At 45.5% G+C, this 21882-nt stretch overlaps 1 protein-coding gene across 3 annotated transcripts; it reads left to right on the top strand.

Moving 5' to 3' along the window:
• The first annotated feature begins 718 nt into the window (after positions 1-718).
• On the top strand, positions 719-20581 carry LOC6046189 (transcription-associated protein 1). 3 transcript variants are annotated; one of them, XM_038256871.1, is made up of 12 exons: positions 719-1031; positions 1191-1875; positions 1945-2111; positions 2174-2409; positions 2468-4549; positions 4620-5453; positions 12212-12504; positions 12573-12905; positions 12963-13204; positions 13273-18740; positions 18795-19035; positions 19091-20581. In XM_038256871.1, the coding sequence occupies exons 2-12, from the start codon at positions 1213-1215 to the stop codon at positions 20322-20324; spliced, it is 11793 nt and encodes a 3930-aa protein (XP_038112799.1). In that variant the 5' UTR covers positions 719-1031; positions 1191-1212; the 3' UTR covers positions 20325-20581. The 3 variants fall into 3 exon arrangements, with proteins under 3 accessions (XP_038112799.1, XP_001863421.2, XP_038112800.1); XM_001863386.2 differs by having other exon boundaries at positions 18810-19035; XM_038256872.1 differs by having other exon boundaries at positions 719-1018.
• Positions 20582-21882: the final 1301 nt, after the last annotated feature.

Consider the following 21882-nt stretch of genomic DNA (forward strand, 5'->3'; position numbering starts at 1 on the left):
ACGGATTCCTCTTGCATCCTTGTCCAGTAATCCGTCCACCGGTGGACCGAACCTTTCCGCCAACATCGGCAGGTAATCCGTCCACCAACGGACGGATTCTTCTTACAAAACCTTGTTCAGTAATCCGTCCGCCGGTGGACGGAAACTTTTCCCTAACATTGGCAGGCAATCCGTCTACCGGCGGACGGATTCCTCTTGCAAAACCTTGTCCAGTAATCCGTCCACCGGTGGACCGAACCTTTTCGCCATTATTGGAAGGCAATCCGTCCACCGGTGGACGGATTCCTTTTGCAAAGACTTGTGCCGTGATCCGTCCACCGGTGGACGGAACCTTTTCGCCAACATTGGCAGGTAATCCGTCCACCGGTGGACGGATTCCTCCTGTAAAACTTTGTCCAGGATCAGTCCAGACCGAACCTTTTCGCCACCAAAAATCCGTCCGTTATACTTACCTGAAATCCGACTCGAAACTCCGGAGCACAAAAATCAACTAAACAAAAACATTTAGGGCGAAACGTTTCAAACGAATTAAAAAAAAATTGCTAAGTCCAAAATCGCACTTTTGGGAGTTCGCTTAACTGAACTCGTTTTTTGGTAATTTTCACAGTTTTTCGAGTTCGCGAAATCACACTTTTTTCAGTTCGTTTAAGCGAACTATCAAAAGTGCGATTTCTGAACTCCCAAAAGTGCGATTTTCAGTAACCGTGTGTATCATTCTGTAACTGTCAACAATTTTCATTCGAGCCGAAGCATCTCAAGCGCTGTGAATTTTTAAAAATAAAACGCTGAAAATCGCTCATGTTTCAGCCTAAAATAGTTTAAATACGTGCATTAAGGGCCACTGCATACGAAGAAAGTGGAGTTTTGGTGAAAAATGCGTGGTTTTCGCTGAGATTGTGATTTAAAAGTCGAAAATTGCAAATGGTGACGCACGCGGCGTTTGGCATTTCTAATTTTCGCTGTCACCAATACTATCGACCTAAGTAGGCAGTCACCAATACAAACAAAGCAGGTGTCGGCGTTTCGTGTCGGTGAGTTTTGTTTACCAACAACAGCTGATTGCTACCGTTGGAGGGGTGGGTGGAGAGGGTGTTGTGGCTTTTAGGTAAACATTGCTTGCTTGTGTGAGTGAGTTTACTGACATCGTGTGCCAAAATAAATCGAAATTAATTTAGTGCCTTCTTTTATAGCAACCTACGCAATCCCACAACCATGACTTCGATGTACGCTCAGAGTACGTCCTCGCCACAACCTCAGGTTGTGGATACGGTCCAGATGAACCATTTCCGCAGTTTTGTGAACATGCTCGGAGATGCATCTGCAAAGGACGAAATAAAGCTAAAGGCGGCCCAGGAACTGAGCGAACACTTTGAGCTGATCACGCAATGCAGCGCGTATCCAAACTTCCTGGAGCACTCCATGCGAATCTTCATCAAGATTTTGCAGGAGGGCGAACCGCACTTCATTTCGGAGCTAAATTTACAGCAAGTACGCAAGCTCGTACTGGAAATGATCCATCGGTTGCCAACGTCGGAACTTATTCGGCCATACGTCAAGCCCATCATTGTTTTGGCCATCAAACTGCTGCAGACGGACAACGAGGAAAATGTGCTGGTCTGTTTGCGAATCATCATCGACATGCACAAGCAGTATCGACCCTCGTTTCATCCGGAGATTCAGGACTTTCTTTCGTACGTAAAAATCATCTATTCCGATCTGCCGAAGCACCTGACTACGATGTTCGAGCCGAAGCAGACCATCCGAGTGAAAGACTTAAAAGATGTAAACTTTGAGGTTCTTTTGCCGGAAACGTTCACAATCACCCCGATTCAGGTGGAGAAGAAAACGGCGGATGGAAAGATTGCCAACATAACGGTACAGTAGTTCGAACGACTAAAGCATTGAATTTTGGATTAATTATTTTCGGTTTTTTTTTATTTACAGTATAACTTGATCCCTAAAGGAATAAACTCGCTGAAAGTACTGCAAGAATTGCCGATCATCGTCGTGCTGATGTATCAGATTTACAAAACCAACGTGCACCAGGAAGTCGTCGATTTTGTACCACTGATTATGACAACCATAACCTTACAACCGCTTCCAGTTCACAAGTGAGTAGAATCGCACTTCAGACCTAAAACTACACGAATTGATCCAAACCGGACATTTTCAGGAACTCCCCGGCTTTCAACAAGGAAATTTACGTCGATTTTATGGGCGCCCAGATCAAGACGCTTTCCTTTTCGGCCTACATAATTCGGCTGTTTCAGGAGGTCATCCTGAATCACGCACCCACCATGGTCAAGGGGATGCTGAACCTGCTGGAGAGCTGCCCGAAAGAGGTGGCTCACCTGCGGAAAGAACTGCTCGTAGCCACCCGGCACATTCTGGCGACGGAGCTGAGGAATCGTGTGTTGCGACAACCACTATTATCGTAATGGGAAAGTAATTGTGTTGTTTCTTTCAGATTTCGTTTCCTCCATCGACAAACTGTTTGACGAAGATGTCCTGCTGGGCAAAGGGTGGACCACGCACGAATCGCTGCGGCCGCTCGCATATTCCACGTTGGCTGATCTCGTCCACCACGTTCGGCAGCATTTGTCGCTGTCGGCGCTTTCGAAGGCGGTTCATTTGTTTGCCAAAAATGTGCACGACGATTCGCTGCCAACCAGCATTCAGACTATGTCCTGTAAGCTGTTGTTGAATCTGGTCGAATGCATTCGCATGAAGAGTGACGTCGAAGCGGCGGCCAGCCGGGAGCTGCTGATTATGATGCTGAAGGTTTTCACGCAAAAGTTTCACACCATTTCGAAGCTTCAGCTGCCGCAAATCATGCAAAAGTGGAAAACGATGAAACCGGAAGCTGGAAGCGGCGCCGGTGGTGGGAGTCCCAGTGCAGCACCCCCGACGCCAGGTGGAACCACAACAGCAGTTGCTCCGGTGGCCACTCCTCAACACACGCCGCAAACATCGGCAGCGACCAGCGACAGTGCGAAAGATTTTCTCGGGCTCGATTTGTCGGACAATTCGTCCAAGCTGACCACGATTGGATTTCCCCAGCCGAACAACCTGAACGTAACCGAGTATCGCAGCCTGGTGAAGACACTTGTATGCGGCGTAAAAACCATCACCTGGGGTTGTCCGGCGGCTAAGACAAGCCAAAACGAGCACAGCTTGCCGGCGTCAAAGCTGTTTAATCCGTCGGAAATTCTGATCTTTATCGATCTCTTCCACTGGGCGCTGGAGGCCCTGGACATTTACACGATCAACGTTCCGGTCATGGGCATGCCGCAGACACTTCCCCAGCAGAAACAAGCACTCCAAATGCCGCGATCCAAGGAGGAGAAGGAAGTTCTGGAACACTTTAGCGGAGTGTTTCTCACGATGGATTCACAAAACTTCCAGGAGATATTCGCGTCCACTATCGATTTCATGGTCGATCGGCTGTACAAAAACTCAGCCCTGCAAGTGATTGCCAATTCGTTCCTGGCGAACCCTAAAACGTCGCCCTTGTTTGCCACAGTTTTGGTGGAATATTTGCTCGAGCGCATGGAAGAGATGGGTTCAAACATCGAGCGTTCGAATCTTTACTTGCGGCTGTTCAAGTTGGTGTTTGGAAGTGTCAGTTTGTTTGCTGCAGAAAACGAACACATGCTAAAACCACATTTGCACTCCATTGTAAATAAATCGATGGAGCTGGCGATGACGGCCAAGGAGCCGTACAATTACTTCCTGCTTTTGCGTGCATTGTTTCGGTCGATTGGTGGTGGATCGCACGATTTGCTGTATCAGGAGTTTCTGCCGTTGCTGCCGAATCTGCTAGAGGGATTAAATCGACTGCAAAGTGGCTTCCACAAGCAATTTTTGAAAGACCTTTTCGTTGAATTGTGCCTAACGGTGCCTGTAAGGCTATCTTCGCTGCTTCCTTACTTGCCCATGCTCATGGACCCTTTGGTTTCTGCATTGCACGGTTCGCACACGCTGGTCAGCCAAGGTCTGCGCACTCTGGAACTTTGCGTAGACAACCTGCAGCCGGATTTTCTGTACGACCACATTCAACCGGTACGTGCCGACTTGATGCAGGCACTTTGGAGAACACTACGTAACCAGGACAGTGCCGCCGTGGTGGCGTTCCGTGTGCTCGGCAAATTTGGCGGCGGAAATCGCAAAATGATGATCGAACCACAAGCGCTTCAGTACTTGGAAAGTGACACCCTGCAGCCGGCCGTAGTGGCTTACTTCCAGGAGCACCGTAAACCCATCGATTTCCCGGTAGACAAGGTTATCGAGACGGCTTTCAACGCGCTCAAAACAAGCACCACCGATCCGTTTTACTGGCGCCAAAGTTGGGAAGTGATTCGCTGCTATCTGGCCGCGTCGATTTGCCTGGACGATGACAAACACACCTTGCAGAAGCTGTTCATGCATCCCAGCTTCACCGAAAACAACGTTCTGCCAACTACGGCTTATTACACCTTATATGACAAGCAGGCGAGGCAGACACACCAGCGGGCCATCACCGGCATGTTTGTGGCCGCAGCCACCAAAGGTAAATCAGATCATCTATTTATATCCCTGTTTTAATAATTCTAAAAAAAAATCTTTTTTTAAAAATAAAGAACTTCGCGGCTCCGTCCTACCCACCATGGTGGCCGTTGTCCGGCACTACACAATGGTCGCGATCGCCCAACAGGCCGGACCGTTCCCCCACAAGCACTACAATGTAAACAGCGGACTCGACCCGCTAGTTCTGATCGACGCACTCACAGAAATAATGGGCCATGAAGAGAAGGAACTCTGCAAACCGGGCAATCTGGCGATGGTGCTAATTCTTGAGACCGCAACCAACATCATGGGATCGAAGGAACGTGCCTGTCGGCTGCCGATGATGCAATACTTGGCAGAGAAGATGGCTGCCCTCTGCTACGAACGTCCCTGGTACTCAAAAATGGGCGGCTGCATCGCCCTCAAATTCCTGTTCCAAAATATGGCCATGCGATGGCTGTACCAGCATCTGTTCATCTTTCTGAAGGCCTTCATGTTCATCATTATGGATCTAACTGGGGAAGTTTCCAGCGGGGCTATCGACATGGCCAAAAACTATCTGGAAAAGATGCTGAAAATCTGCATGACCCCGTTAGACAGAGACTGCAAGAACGACGAACTAGTTGCCACCCAGAAAAAGGCCATGTACGACGTAATCCACGAGCTCGTGCGCCAGGTTACCAGTCCCCACACACTCGTCCGGGAAACGGCCATGTCATCGCTGCGTTTGATTGCCGAACTGCAAAACAAGTCGGTCACCGAGGTTATGAATCCGCACCGCGAAGTACTCGTGGACATGATCCCACCCAAAAAGCACCTCCTGCGCCACCAACCGGCGAGCGCCCAGATTGGCCTGATGGACGGAAACACGTTCTGCACGACGCTCGAGCCACGACTCTTTACCATCGGTAAGTTTGTTATTTTTTCGTTGACCGCAACATTGCACGCAGAACCTTGCGCCAGTCATCAAAGTCTGTCTGACATCGACCATTGAACATGCATTGAACAACCCTCTAGATTGTTGGTTTGACAGATCTTGTCAAAATCGAAGGGGGCTGCCCTAATGTTTTGCAATCATCAGTTTTCAAAATATCTAAGTATTGACGAATTTTTTTTTATCGCCGAAAAAAAAATTTGCAGCGCTGTAGAACGGAAATTTACAAAAATTGAAATTTTTTTTTTAAACAAACTTGAACATATTAAAAATTTTAATGAAATGTTTAAAGCTGATTACACTTACAATTCCGTTAAAATTTGAAATTTGGACTTTTTGGATCAATTTTCAAAAAGGGGCGACATACACTTTGCAACGGCCTTCAAACTATTTAAAGAATCTTTTTGGAATTTTAATGATTTCCCTTCATGTTTGCTCTTTTTTTCAATATTTTTTTATGTTTTTGCTATTTTTTTATCCCAAGCATCAAAATTTCTTTAAAAGGGGGCAAAATGAAATTATTATTGTTTATGTAAAACGGAACATTTATGTGGAAAATGGGTGTACCCCATTTGGCATAACGGGTTTTCAAGAAGGACGTTTGGCATAATTATTGCTAGCTTTTTTTGTATTTATTTTTTATAAAGTATAAAGTTTTTATCTTTTGTAAAGAATAATAATGTAAAGCTTTTTTTCTATTTTCTAACTTACCAGATAATTTTACTTAAAAAACTGTTTTTTTTTTTTGTTTCAAGAAATCAAGTATCTTTGTCATTTCAAGCAAAACATTGTAAAAGGTCCCAAGTCAAAACTGTAAACAAACGGGATTTTTACTGCAAACGATGCATTTAGTTGTAAACTATCACTGCATTTCAAGAAAAGCTTAAAAAGTTGATTTTTATGCGAAAAAAGTCAGTTTTGCAAAAGGCCAAAGTTAATGACATCTAGTTTGTTTTCAATTTCCACATAGACCCTATTCATCAAAGGACCAATATGGAAATTGAGTTGTTTTGTTTTGAAATTGTGTTAGGTCCAAGGACAAACACAGTGTCGTTTCAAAACAAAAATCAAAACAATGTTTGGTCCTTTGTTTCAAATTCGTGGAATGGAACGACGAACGGTCCCCGCAGCCCGTTTGGAAGTCCAGCGAATCCTGGGGGGAAATGGCATGTCTCGGCTTCGTCCACCGACGGAAGCAGCAGAGGATGTGAAAATGTTGGCGAAAGAAGACGTCCGGGTAGTAGCCACAGCAGCATTTCGAACACTTCGTCTCGGTACGGGCAAAATTTCATATTCCCGCTTTTCAACTCTTTCACACTTGCGGGCGTCGTCGCAAGTCGCCGACGGGCGTCACCATCAGCCCCGCTTCGGCAGCAACGACGTGTAACAGGCGACAGAAACGCCGACGACGTCCGTAACACCCGGCAATTTTGTCAAACACCGAAGACCGCATACGACTCGAACGACAACTCTGCGTCCGTTTCGTTGCCAGAGCATCGATCCAGAGCGGCGGCGACCACCAACCGTTCGTTGGTCCCTCAGCAAATCTGTCCATGAAAACGGTTCCAGATAGCTTGGTCACGTCGCCTCCGTAACTTTTCAAAACTCCTTCTAAAATTCGGCTTCGTCATCAGGGAATTCAGACTTACCTAAGTTTCGAAAATTTCTTTCTGTTTCTTCGGGAACAATCTTTGCTGGACACGAAAAAATACAATCAACACCCAACATCTCACCCACTAAGTTGGGCTTCAGATGATCTTTTTGGCATAAAATAACACGAAACCACGACTAAAATCTTCAAAAAACTATTCAAAACACCGAAAAATAATATTCGATTCGCCAAAGGCCAAACACGAAAGTAAAATTTGTTTTGGTTAGGTCTGTTTTGGCGCCGGCCCGAACAAACAAAGCATCAACAAAAACAATTTGACATCGTGTTTGGCCAGGGGCCAACATGGAAAGTGAACCTTTCACTGTTTTCAAAGGACTTAAAACGCAAAGGGCCAACTCTCTCCCCACGGGGCAAAATATTTTTTCTGGGCCTATGTTGCTTTTTCATCAATTTTCTCGAATAAAATATATTTTTTGGTAATTTTAAGTACAAGACAACGTAGTCGTAATAGTTTTCCACCATTTAAGTGGATAATCTGTTAAATAATCTTAATTCTCTTGAAATAGGATTTGAAAAACTGTTCCCAAACTTCAACTTGATTTTTCTCAATGTTTTGATAATCGACTAAGGACCTTTTACAATGTTTTGCTTGATTTTCTCCCAATAGATGCAATTTTTCCCCTTTTTTGAATATTTCTTTAAAAAGCTTTAAAATGAAATTTTTCATTAATTTACTTAAAAATGCATTTAAAAATAGTTTATATAATATCAAGATATTTCTCTTTTGAAATACTTTGCTGCTATTTTTTTTTTGTATTAAATTTTTCCTTCTTTTATTTTAAATTCAACCTAACAAAGTGATGTCAGTTTTGCCAGTCTTTGAATATTTTGCAATAAAGATTTTTTACTATTTTCCCGTTTCCCTTCTTTTTTAAATTCAACCTAAATAATGTATCTGCATTTTGCTTTTCTTTAAAGAAATGCAATAAGTTTTTTAAAGCAATTTTCTCTTCTTTTATTTTAAAACTTAAAGAAAGCAAAATCATTCAAAAGCTGTGCAGTTTGTTTTTTTTTTTTCAATATTTTGCAATTATTGTTTTTTATGCAATTTTCTCTTCTTTAATATTCAACCTGATTGATGTACATTTTTTCTTTCTTAAAATATTTGGTAAATGAGTTGTTATGAAATTTACCCTTCTTTTATTTTAATTTCAACTTTTAGAAGGGAACATCTCTAAAAAAATACTTTTTTAATATTTGAAAATTGAGTTTGTTTATGAAACTTTCCCTTCTTTTATATAAAAATAAACTTATAGAAGGAAAAGTCTCTTTTAAGATTAACATTTTGCTACTCTTTAAATGTTTGGCAATCGCATTTTTTTTTTTTTATATTTTTCACCTACATCTATTCAAAAAACCAATTTAACTAGCTTTTATTTATTTTTAATCGTCCCGTCTTTAAGATTGGTTTTGAATAAATGAAAGGAGGGATCTTGCGTAATCAATTTTATTGCGAAAAAATAAACCAACAGAGAAAAAATTGCAGAAGTGATAGAAATGTTTAAAGAGAACATCTATAAAAGAATTTCCCTTCTTCCAGTTGTATATACAAAGATGGGAAAATTGCAAAAAAAAAAAAAAACTCAATTGCAAAATATGAAGAAAAGCAAAATTGTCTCCATTGTCGAAGATTTGAAGGGGTTTTTCTCATCTTTAAGTTGAAATTAATATTGAAGAAGGGAAAATTTCATTAAAAAAATATAAATGCTAATTATATTGAAAGAGGAAAAATATTTAGCTAACAAGAGATGTTTCCTTCTTTAAACTAAATTTTAAATAAAAGTATGAAGACTTCATTAAAATACTTAATTGTGAATTATTCAAAAAGGAAACAATTTACTATTGTGGAAAAAAAATAATTGAAATCGTATATATATGAAATACGCGGGGTAAGACGGCCACCCATGTGGGGTAAGACGGCCAGTGCTATAAATTAACTTAATAACTTTGCTAAATCCACCCAAACACCTATATGGTTGGTTCAACAGACTTCTCTGAACATCATAACTATTTTGGTTGAAAAAAATCAGGTTTCAAATGTGAATTTTAGCTCAGTGAATTTCATATTATTGCGACCACATTTTATGAAAAACTGTGAATTTTTACTACAAAACAATCACAATTTGATACAAAAAAAAATTAGTTTGTGTATTTCGATTAGAATAAGTAAATCAAAATTATGTAAACAATATTAAATAAGCGATTTTTATGAAAAGTTTGATAGAATTTCATACTATTCAATGAGTTTTGCTATATCACAGTAAAGAATGTTGTCGAAACGGTAGTTAACAGCATTTTGATTAAATTTTGATAGTTTTATTGAAAATGCTTTTCCTTTATCTACAAATATGTCTTAATAGTCAAAAACCGTCAAAAATATAACCTATATCAAATAAAATCTACAAATTACGACAGGCCGTCTTACCCCCGGAGGAGGTGGCCGTCTTGCCCCCAAATAAATAAAAAAAAAAAAAAAAAAATTACGAAGAATTTCAGATAGCTTAGGGAGCGTTCTTTTATTACGTAACGCAGTAGGGGGGGAGGGGGGGTCGGAGGCCCTGTTACGCTCCATACAAAAAATTTAAAATTTGTATGGAAATTTTGTTACGAGGGGGGGGGGGGAGGGGGTCTAAAAGTCCGATTTTTCGCGTTACGTAATAAAAGAACGCTCCCTTACCAACATTTTCCAAAAATATGTTTAAATTTGATAAATCGTTTTAAAATTGAAACTGAAATAATGCTCAAATACTAAGAAATGATCAAAACAAGTCACTCAGCAGTGTTACTCTTTCAAAGGAATCGACCCTTTTCAAAGAGTTACTAAAGGTTGAATTTTTGAAAAATCTTTGTTGGTGAAAAACGTACCCCAAACATATATAGCTGCTACAAACACAGGTTTTGTTCTTGGAATGTGAGATTTTCAGCAAACGTATTTAAGATGTCTCCTACTCAAACCTTTAACAGAATTAAGATTCATTAAAAAGTCTGAGGAATTGCAAATTCCATTAAAAAAACATTTTGACCCAATTTCACTCCTATTAAAGGTAAGTTTTTGAATGATTTGGCAAAAACTAGCCACTCCAGCCGCAATAAATTTAATCATCGCAGCGAACAAATCAGTATATTTCCAACACAGGCCAGACCCAGATATACCATAACACCGGTCATTGTATGCTAGCGATGCATAAAACGAACAGCGACCCAAGCAACGTAGCAGCATCTAGAAAAAGGAAAGAATCATCAAAACGGAACAAGTTGAAGAGCACTGCTAGTTGATTCCAAACAAACGCGGCTCGATTAACCTACAGCTTAGCCCTGATCTCCTTTAGGCTTTTTTTTTAATTTGCGAAAATGACATTTTGGGCGCCCTGGGGCTTCTTGAGGGGGCGCTTTATCTTTTTCAAGAAGGCGCAGCACAAATCGGCAACTTGGCAAATTAGCAAAATGCAAAGTTTAACTTGGGCCCTGCTAAGGGCGCCAAATGGTTTAAGGTGGGCGACATTTTTGTTAAAGAACTTGTTAGTCGACGACCAACCTCGACTAACCTACAGCTCAGCCCTGCCCGCGATGTGCGTTGTCACTGGCGCATGGGAAGCTTGGACGCTCACCAGAAATTCGTTCACTCAGAGATCGATCAGAGAATGAGCAAAACAAAAAAGAAATGCAAAAGAATGAGCATGGGGCTTCAGAACGGATAGCTGCTTGCGTCTAGTTTGCGTTCACAGAAGCTTAGCATAGATAATCATGATAGGCGATGTGTGATGAACGAGCAATCGATAAAGCAACTTGCACTAAAAGGGAGTAATCTAGTATCAAAACTCTATACGCGCCAGCATTGCTCGCGTCTGCATGTGAAGCTCAACTTGACAACATGTCAACGAGGCGTCGAAAATCGGTCGTCCATGATTTTTTGCAGATTTTTCGAATGAATATTTCTCGAGAAATGATTTGGGAACGAAGCTTGATTTGGAGTCGGCGGAGCCAAAAGCAAACCCTATACCTTTCTTTAGTAAGAAAGGCAAAAATGGAAATTTTCTAAAATCTGAACGGTAAATCCGAATGAGGTCAAATTTGTTTCAGAACCTCGATTATGGTCTAGATTATGATATGGAGAAAAAAAAATTAAATGAAATGCCAAAGGAATAGTTTTGGCATTTGGTGAAAATTGGCTTTTTCCTTTTTTAGGGGTTTTTCCCCCCTCACAGTGAATTAGTCCACAAGCTGTAAATCATGAACCACATTACCGACATGGATGAAAATTTGGGAGGATGTAGGGCTCGAAAAATGCAATTTTTTGGATAAATAAACGATTTCAATACTTCAATTTTCGATCGAATTTTCATTTGAAAACCACCTGATCAGGTGAAAACACACACCGAGTCCCCTTAAAAAATTGATAAATTCAAATTTGGTATGGAACTGGTTCAGGTTCAGCACATCCCCTTTCAAATGCGCCTAAGAGAGCTTAAATCCATAATGTGGGCTCTGAGAAACCCCCTACCACAAAATTGAGCACTTTTTTACCACACACGGACGTCACGCGTGCTCTACAGTAAATTAAGCGCCAAAATTCGGATATTGAAGATAGACCAATTCTGTCATTGTCAAACGATCGGGCGTCGAAAATCGGTCGTCTATGATTTTTTGCAGATTTTTCGAATGAATATTTCTCGAGAAATGATTTGGGAACGAAGCTTGATTTGGAGTCGGAGCCAAAAGCAAACCCTATACCTTTCTTTAGTTAGAAAGGCAAAAAACAGTAATAATTATGCCAAACGTCCATTATGCCAATCGTCCTTGATGGTTTTTGAACGCGTTATGCCAAACGTCCATTATGCCAAATGTCCATTATGCCCCAAACGTCCCTGATGTCTTGGATCAATTATGCCAAACGTCCTTCTTGAAACCCCGTTATGCCAAATGTCCATTATGCCAAATGGGGTACACCCATTTTGGTAAATTTTTTGTTAAACAATTAAAAATAGAGGTTGAAAATTAATTTTAGCAACGGCCTAACTAAACAACAGACCACAATTGGTAACATTTTGTATCTGCTTCAGATCTAAATATCCTCACGCACAAGGTGTTTTACCACGAGGTGCTAACCCTATCGGACGCCGAGGACACCACGCTGAACAAGCTAGACTGCTACAAAACCGTAACCAATCTGATTCCACTGCGGAAGAGTGCGCTGCGTGCGTTGGCCGCCTGCCACTACATTCCGAACGGGTGCCGCGAAAAGATCTTCTCCATTCTGTTCAAGGCGCTCGAGAAGAACAACGTCGAACTGCAGGAGGCGGCCTTCGAGTGCATGCAAAACTTCCTACAGGGATGCACTGTGGACAAGGAGACGGTAAGTTTGAAGCAGTTAGGTTGGGTTGAAATCTTCAGTAGGTAACATTTTGTAATGATTGTCCGCAGATTCACGCCGGCATCCGGCCGCTGTTGATGCAGCTCGGCGATCACCGCAACCTGACGCTGAACGGCGCCAAACGGTTGTCCTACCTGACGCAGCTGTTCCCGTCCATGTTCAACGAGAAGCTGTGTGATTCGTTGCTTCAGATCGTGAAAAAACTGCTCGAGAGCTCCATCACTGCCAACAAGGGATCCAACTTTTTGGCCAACTCCAAGACGGGCGAAACGGAGCAAAAGATTGTGACGATCATCGGAATATTCCACCAGATTCCGGCTGCCAGCGCCAAGTTTATCGACAGCTTGTGCAAACTGATTCTGCAAACGGAGAAGAGCCTGATGGTAAGTTGAAACAAGTCGTCACTGCTACTCTCATTGCACGCTCAACATTCCTTCCAGATCGAACCATGCTCACCGTACCGCGGTCCGTTGGTCAAATTCCTGCTCAAGTTCCCCAAGGAAACGATGGAACTGTTGCTGAGCGATATCAACGTGAAAGACGCGCAGTGGAATCGGTTCATGATCTACCTGCTAAAGCACAAGAACGGTCTGTCCTTCCGCAATGCGATCCAGGAGAAGGGACCGCGGCTGATACAGCTCATACTGATCAACTCGGAGGGCAGCATTGCGATTTCGCAAGGGTAAGGCGATTCTCGGGTTAGAATATTATCGTACTTGTTTACTAATGCTTTGTTGTACAACCTTGTAGAAAATCCTACGAAGATCGCTACGAAGCGCAGAGACAGGCCGTACTCATCGTTTACACGCTGATTGAGTTTGACAGTCCGTGGATTTCGTCCCAGACGGACATTATTGCGGCGCTGAAGAAAATCTGGAAAAATGATCTGTACAAGACGTGCCAAGCGTCGGTAGTTTGCGATCTGTGGCACCTGGTGGCCAAGATTCTGATCGAGTACTTTTCGCACAACACCAACGAGATACCGCTGCTGTTCCAGCTGTTGCGTGCACTCTGCTTGCGCTTCATTCCGGACTTTCAATTCTTCCGTGATTTCCTGCAGAACACCGTTTGTCAAAGCTACACCGTCGACTGGAAGCGTCAGGCGTTCTTCCACTTTGTCGAGTGCTTCGCCAATCAGGAAATCTCGCAGGAACTAAAGGCGAAAATTCTCACCATGGTCATCATTCCGAGCTTTGCCGTAAGCTTCGAAAAGGGCGAAGGGAACAAACTGGTTGGAGCTCCGCCCGCACCGTACCAGGAGGACGACAACAACGTCGTGTCGGTGTTCATCAACAAAGTCATCGATCCGGAAAAGCCATTCGCGAACGAAGACGCGGTAAGAATTGCGCTGCTCCAGTTTGCCTGCTTGCTCGTGGAACGGGCCTCACCCCACATTCACGACGGAGATGCCAACAATAAGCGCGAAGGTAACAAACTCCGACGGCTGATGACGTTTGCGTGGCCATGTCTGCTGCCGAAGAACTGTGTCGATCCGGCGGCCAGATATCATGGTCATTTGCTGCTAAGTCACATCATTGCTCGGCTCGCCATCCACAAGCGAATCGTCCTGCAGGTGTTTCACTCGCTGTTGAAGGCCCACGCCGTTGAGGCGAGAACCGTCGTGAAGCAGGCACTGGAAGTGTTGACTCCGGCCATGCCACTGCGAATGGAAGATGGCAACACGATGTTGACTCATTGGACCAAGAAGATCATCGTGGAGGAAGGACACTCGATGCAGCAGCTATTTCACATTCTGCAGTTGCTGGTTAGACACTTTAAGGTCTACTACCGGGTTCGTCATCATCTGGTACAGCAGATCATCAACTCCATGCATCGGCTGGGTTTCACGGTGAACGCCACAATAGACTACAGAAAATTGTCGGTTGAGCTGGCCGAGGTCATTATAAAATGGGAACTACAGAGAATCAAGGAGGAAACGGACGGCACCGGCGCGGGCATCGAAGACGAAGATAGCAAGATGCAAAGCGAGCACAAACCACAGGTCACCGGCGGAGTTAAGCGAACGGCCCAGGAGGAAGAAGCTCGCAAGAAGCTGGCCACAGGAGAGAGCAACCCGCAGCCGTCGCCCAGTACTTCGGCTGGTCCTTCTACTAGTGCAGTTGTAGCTACAACCGCTCCAAAGGTGGAAGGTTCCGGCCGTCCGATTGACCGCGCTCACTGCGATGCGGTGCTGAATTTCCTCTTCCGGATGGCATGTCAACTGAACGATGTGTCCACAACACCGGGCACGATATCACCGGGTGAGAGTCTGTCCAGGCGATGCGTCACGCTCCTCAAGTTGGCCATCAAACCGGACGTTTGGCAGCAACCGTTTGATTTGAAGCTTACCTGGCTGGACAAAGTGTTTACCAGCATCGAAGGTCAACAGCCCAACATTGGCAACATCTGCACCGCGCTGGAGCTGCTAACATTCCTGCTGAGTGTGCTGAAAAAAGATCAAATTTTGACCACGTTCCGCCCACTGCAGAGAGGCCTTTCGGCGTGCGTAACCTGCCCCAACACGCGCGTCATCAAACTGATGCATGGACTGCTAACAAGACTGATGTCGATCTTCCCCACCGACTCGCACCACAAACATGACGAACTAGAAACGCTCTACGCCACAATTAGTAAGATGATCTTTGAAGGACTGGCGACCTACGAGAAGAACTCGCAGGCCAACCCGTCAACGCTGTTCGGCACCCTCATGACCCTGAAGGCAGCTTGTACCAACAACCAGAGCTACATCGATCGACTCATCATTCCATTCATGAGACTGCTGAACCGGTTGACCAAAGAACATCTCGGAGGAATAGCGAGTAACCAGAATGGAAACACCAGCGAGGCGACCAATAACGCTGGCTCGATTGCGCTCGAACTTCTGGTGGTTTCACTGGATTTGGTCAAGAATCGTGTCGTGGTTATGAGCGTCGAAATGCGCAAAATGTTCATCGGAGGAATTCTGGTTGGCCTGATCGAGAAAAGCAACGACGTTAAGGTCATCAAGGCGATCGTCAAGATGATCGAAGAGTGGATGAAGAACAAAAACACTCCGGTGACCGTGTCCCAGGCACCGACGCTGCGTGAAAAGTCCATTCTCCTGGTGAAGCTGATGCAGTACGTGGAGAAGCGATTCGCCGACGACCAGGAATTGAACGGACAGTTTCTGGAGCTGATCAACTACATCTACCGCGATGAGCAACTCAAGGTGACGGAGCTTACGTCGAAGCTGGAAGCCGCGTTCCTGGCCGGACTGCGATGCAACCAGCCCAAGATCCGGGCCAAATTCTTCGAAGTTTTCGACGGTTCGATGCGACGCCGACTGCACGATCGTTTGCTCTACATTATTTGTTCGCACGCGTGGGATTCCATTGGACAGCACTACTGGATCAAGCAGTGCATCGAATTGTTGATCCTGACGGCAAACACGACCACTCAAATCCAAAACAGCAACGAGCACCATCTTCTCCCTAGCATTTCGTCCGTTATCAATCTGGCCGAGTCGGACGAAAAGAAGAACTTTGTTATTTACACGTCGCTGCAAAGTGACCCGGCGGAGACGTCCTTCGATCCCATTGAGGACAAAGAGGACGCATTCGACATGGACATGAGCGTAGATTCGAACATTTCACGACACGAAGAGAGCGAACGACCGGTCGCAAATCGACAGGCCGCCCTCGCCAAGCTCATCAGCCGACAGGCCGAATTCCTCGAGGCAAGCCGGAAGGTTCGCACGGAACAACTGCTAGTGGCTACGGCCCAGCTATGCCACATGGATACAGCACTTGCGGAAAAGGTTTGGCTCGATGTGTTCCCGCGGTTGTGGTCGATCCTGGACCAAGGCCAGCAACAGTCTCTCGACCGGGAGATTGTTCCGTTCCTTTCGTCGGGCACTCACATCATCCAAAAGGATTGTCATCCCAGCGCACTGCACACCTTCGTCGAGTCCCTGTCCCAGTGTAGTCCGCCGGTTTACATCCCGCCCAATTTGATGGCTTACCTGGGCAAGGCCCACAATCTGTGGCACCGTATGACACTCAAGCTGGAAGAAATGGCCTTAGAGTGGCCGAATCGCAAAGAAGTCGTTTCGGAGTATAACGAATTTGACGACGAGAACAATCGCGACGGTTCGTACGTAATGGATCCGCTGTCGCAGATGTACTCGTCACTGCACGAGGAAGATCTGTGGGCTGGCCTCTGGCTCAAGTATGCAAAGTATCCCGAGACGAATCTGGCCATTGCCCACGAGCAGATGGGTTTCTTCGAGGAAGCTCAAAGCATTTACGATTCCGCCATGACCAAGTTTAAGCAAGATCTCAACAACGGAGTCACACCGAACGATATGAACAGCGAGATTCTGCTGTGGGAGAACCACTGGATTCGGTGCGCCAAAGAGCTCAACCAGTGGGACATTTTGATGGATTATGGTCAGCTGAGCAAAGATAAAAATTCCTTCCTGATCATGGACAGCGCCTGGCGGGTTCCGGACTGGACGTTGATGAAACAGGCCCTATTGAAGGTGGAACAATCCTGTCCGAAGCAGGTTGGCTACAAAGTGAACTTGTACCGGGGCTATCTTACCATTCTTAACCAGGAGCAGGAGCAGCATCCGTCGTCGGTGGAACGGTACGTTGAAATGTCGTCGGCTTACTGCATGCGTGAATGGCGCCGTTTGCCGCCGATTGTCTCCCACATCCATCTCCCAATCCTGCAAGCCTCCCAGCAAATTATGGAACTGCAAGAAGCGAGTCAGATTCATCAAGGTCTTTTGCAAAACAGAAGTTCTTCGCTGCACGACATGAAAGCGATCGTGAAGACGTGGCGTAACCGGCTACCCGTCATTGCGGACGATTTGTCCCACTGGAGTGACATTTTCACCTGGAGACAGCACCATTATCAGATCATTACGTCGCACTTGGAGCAGCAGGGAGATAACAACGCACCCTGTATGTTGGGAGCGCACGCTTCCGCCCAAACGATCATCCATTTTGGCAAGATCGCCCGCAAACAGAACCTTACGGGGGTGTGCCAGGACTCGTTGTACAGGATTTACACGATTCCGTCGGTGCCCGTGGTGGACTGCTTCCAGAAGATACGCCAACAGGTCAAATGTGTGCTGCAGATGGCCGCCGTCAACAGTCGTTTAGAGCTGTCCGAAGCACTGGAAGTGATCGAACCTACAAATCTAGACTTTTTCAGCAAAGAAATGACGGCGGAATTCTATGCAATGAAGGGACTCCTGCTGGCACAAACTGGTCGATCGGAAGAAGCCAACAAGGCGTTCAGCGCGGCAACCCAACTTCACGACACTCTGATTAAGGCTTGGGCGCTGTGGGGAGACTATTTGGAGCACATTTTCACACGTGATCCGCGCCAAACCAATCTCGGAGTTGCGACAATGACCTGTTTCCTGCACGCTTGTCGTACGCAAAATGAAAGCAAGTCGAGAAAGTACCTTGCCAAGGTATTGTGGCTGTTGTCGTACGACGAAGACAAATCCCTGCTGGACGCGCTGGACAAGTATGCGGTTGGAGTTCCTCCATTGCAGTGGGTTCCGTGGATTCCACAGCTTCTGTGCTGTTTGGTGCAGTACGAAGGAACGGTCATTTTGAACCTGCTGAGCCAAGTTGGTCGAATGTTCCCGCAGGCCGTTTACTTCCCCATCCGCACGCTCTATCTGACGTTGAAGATTGAACAACGCGAGCGGTACAAGAGTGTGGAGCAGGCATCTGCCGCCGCCCAGAAGGTCACCGTCAACAAGATGGAAGGTGGTGGCGGGACCGCCGGCGGAGCTTCGGTGACCATTTCCACCCAACCCGGAGGATCTGGCAATCAACAGACGGCAGCAGCAGCAGGTGGACAACAGCAGCCATCGGCAGCGGATAATCAACCAGGCGTCGCCACACCCGGGGGACCTTCCTTGCAGGCCACAACGACACCGATTCGGGCCACACCGCCAATGTGGAGATGTTCGAAAATTATGCACTTGCAGCGGGATATTCACCCAACGGTGCTGAGCTCTCTGGAGGGCATCGTCGATCAAATGGTTTGGTTCCGGGAGAATTGGTACGAGGAGGTGCTTCGCCAACTGCGACAGGGCCTCACCAAATGCTACGCAATTGCATTCGAGAACCGTTGCTCGGTGAACGAGGCCACAATCACGCAGCACACGCTTAACTTTGTCAAAAAGCTCGTCTCGACGTTCGGCATCGGGATAGGTAAATGGCTTCATGTGCTCAGCTTAGCAGCATCGTTCAGCGTCGTCTAATTAGATTCTATGGTTTCAGAAAACATTTCCAGTTCCGTGTCGTCCAACTTTTCGTCGGCTGCGTCGGAATCACTGGCCAGACGAGCCCAGGCAACCGTCCAGGATCCCGTGTTCCAGAAGATGAAGGGCCAGTTTACGAGTGATTTCGACTTTTCTCAACCGGGAGCGACGAAACTGCACAATCTCATCAACAAGCTCAAAATTTGGATCAAGATCTTGGAGAACAAAACCAAGCAGCTTCCAAAGTAAGTACACAGCGTTTTTCAACTTTTACTGAGACTAATTGTACACCTCTTGCAGATCGTTCCTGATCGAGGAAAAGTGTCGTTTCCTGTCCAACTTTAGTCAGAAAACAGCCGAGGTTGAACTGCCAGGAGAGTTGCTGCTTCCCAAGCATTCCCACTATCACATCCGGATTTCACGCTTCATGCCACGTGTTGATATCGTACAGAAGCACAACACCGCTGCCCGCCGGTTGTACATTCGGGGCACCAACGGAAAAATATATCCGTACTTGGTGGTGAACGACACCGGGCTGGGAGATGCACGCCGCGAGGAGCGCGTCCTGCAGCTATTGCGTATGCTCAACAACTATCTGGCTAAGCAGAAGGAAACCTCCCGGCGTTTCCTGCACATCACCGTGCCAAGAGTCGTGGCCGTTTCGCCACAAATGCGTCTGGTTGAGGATAACCCGTCCAGCATTTCCCTGCTCGACGTCTACAAAACGGGCTGCACTAAGCTAAACATAGAACACGACGCGCCAATCGCACGCTACTACGAACGGTTGGCCAAGGTGCAGGCTCGCGGCTCGCAGACGACACACACCGTGCTGAGGGACATTCTGCGAGAAGTTCAGACCTCGATGATTCCCCGAACAATGCTCAAAGATTGGGCGGTACGGAACTTCCGATCGGCAACGGATTACTGGCAGTTTAGGAAGATGTTTACCCTGCAGCTGTCGTTATCCTGCCTTATGGAATACGCACTCTATCTGACCCGACTGAACGCCGACATGATGTATCTTCACCAGGACTCCGGACTGATGAATATTTCCTATTTTAAATTCGACGTAGACGATTCGACCGGACTGCTGGACGTGAACCGACCGGTTCCGTTCCGACTTACGCCCAACATTGTTGAGTTTCTGTCGACCATCGGTGTCACAGGACCGCTCACAGCGTCCACCATCGCAACGGCACGATGCCTGGTGCAGCCCAACTTTAAACTTCCCACCATCCTACGGGCGATTCTTCGTGATGAAATAATTGCCGTGCAGAAGAAGCGCATCCTCGACGAAAAGCTGATCGATCAAGGAGCTGGCACCGACCTGTCGCATGAAAACCCCGCGGTTGAAGTCGACTCGGAGACGGTCATCACTACGGTTAACAAAGCGGTCAACAATATCATGGCGCGGCTGAACAGTTTGGCGCGCTTCGACAACGCAGAGGTGAACCGAATGAGCACCTTGGTGCAACTGGCCAGCAATTCGGACAATCTTTGCCGAATGGATCCCACGTGGCATCCATGGCTTTAAGCTGGTTAAATTGGCTTTTAAAATGATACACTCTTACTCCTACATGTTGTATCGTAAAAATAAAGATAATAATATTAAGCAAAGTAAACGTCCATCACATCGTTGGCGTTACGTGACTGAGGAATGTTCCCTGAGGTGGATAGCCAATCAACAGACTACGTTGTCAGGTTACAACATAAATCTTATCCATACGGTTTAGGAATTAAGGTTATTCGTTGTAAATATGCGAAAAATAAACTACGTTTTCAAAATTCAAACTAGCTTGGATTCTCACGATTATTTTCCGAAGTCCCGTTGTAAACGTTGGTCATAGTTATTCAACGATGACAGGCTGCCGCGGTAACCGGATGCAGTCGCCTTTGATCTAATCAAAATCAAATTATTCGCTCTACAGCATTGCCTTGGCGTTCTCGATTGCGAGATGCCTACTCGAAACTAGGTGTCCGAAGGCTTGATTGTTGAGGCAATTGCAAACCTCTTTTTACACCTAAGCTTCCATCCACGCCGGGATTCGAACAGACGACCTTTGGATTGTGAGTCCAACTGCCTACCAGCGACTCCACCGAGGCAGGACCCAGGGAGACGACTCCTACACCTGGACTGAGCTAACGACCTAACCTTTTTTTTAGGTTAGTCCGGGGCCAACATTTACTTCCCGTCCGACGGAAGGCGTGATCAGACAAATCTCGTCTCGAAAAATGCCATCGGGACCGTCTGGGAACGAACCCAGGCCGACTAGGTGAGAGGCAACCACGCTTACCCCTACACCCCGGTCCCGGATCTAGTGCGATCGTCATTATCTCGATTGCGATTTTTATATTTCACCGATTATCCGACGTTCCATACAAACCTTTGGATAAACGAAATTCGGATAATCGAGTCTGGACTGTATCCCCATAACCTGATCTGATTCGATTTGTACTTTCCCATAATTTCGCTGCCGGCCAGCGGGTATTAAATTGGACCTCACACACACATCAAAATTTCATTATTGTCTAACCTGACTTGGGACCATTCATAAACTACGTGAACACTTTTTTGAAATCTCAGACCCTGCCCCCTCCCTCCCTCGTGAACATAGGGGCAGAATGGACCAAGGACCATGGGGGCAGAACGGGCCACCCTTGGTTTTGGGTTTTAGAATGGATTTAGACCAACTGTAAGGCAAGGGTCTTATAAAGGACGTCAAATAGCATCACCATACCGAAAACGACGTTTGAATTCATTGTATTTTTTGAATTATGAGCAAAAATGTAAATTTATTGACAAAATCACGCAAATGTTGTTTATTTCGAGGTTCTTAAATAAGCATTCTGAAAAGTTGGATGTTTGAAAAAGTTTGGTCAATGCTTATAACGTTACTAGATAGTACTACCAAGGTATACAAACAACAACGGAACCTTAAAATCATTTAGAGGCTTGGTGGTGGAAGCAAAGAGTATTGAGTATTTATCTCTGGTGGAAGTGTTAAATTAAAATCCACTTGGGGCAGAATGGACCACCCTTTTCCTGCCTTATAAAAACAATCAAAAGTTAAAAAAAATTGAGCTAAATGGAT

This window comes from Culex quinquefasciatus, chromosome 2 (genome assembly GCF_015732765.1).
Source record: "Culex quinquefasciatus strain JHB chromosome 2, VPISU_Cqui_1.0_pri_paternal, whole genome shotgun sequence".
Taxonomy (NCBI): domain Eukaryota; kingdom Metazoa; phylum Arthropoda; class Insecta; order Diptera; family Culicidae; genus Culex; species Culex quinquefasciatus.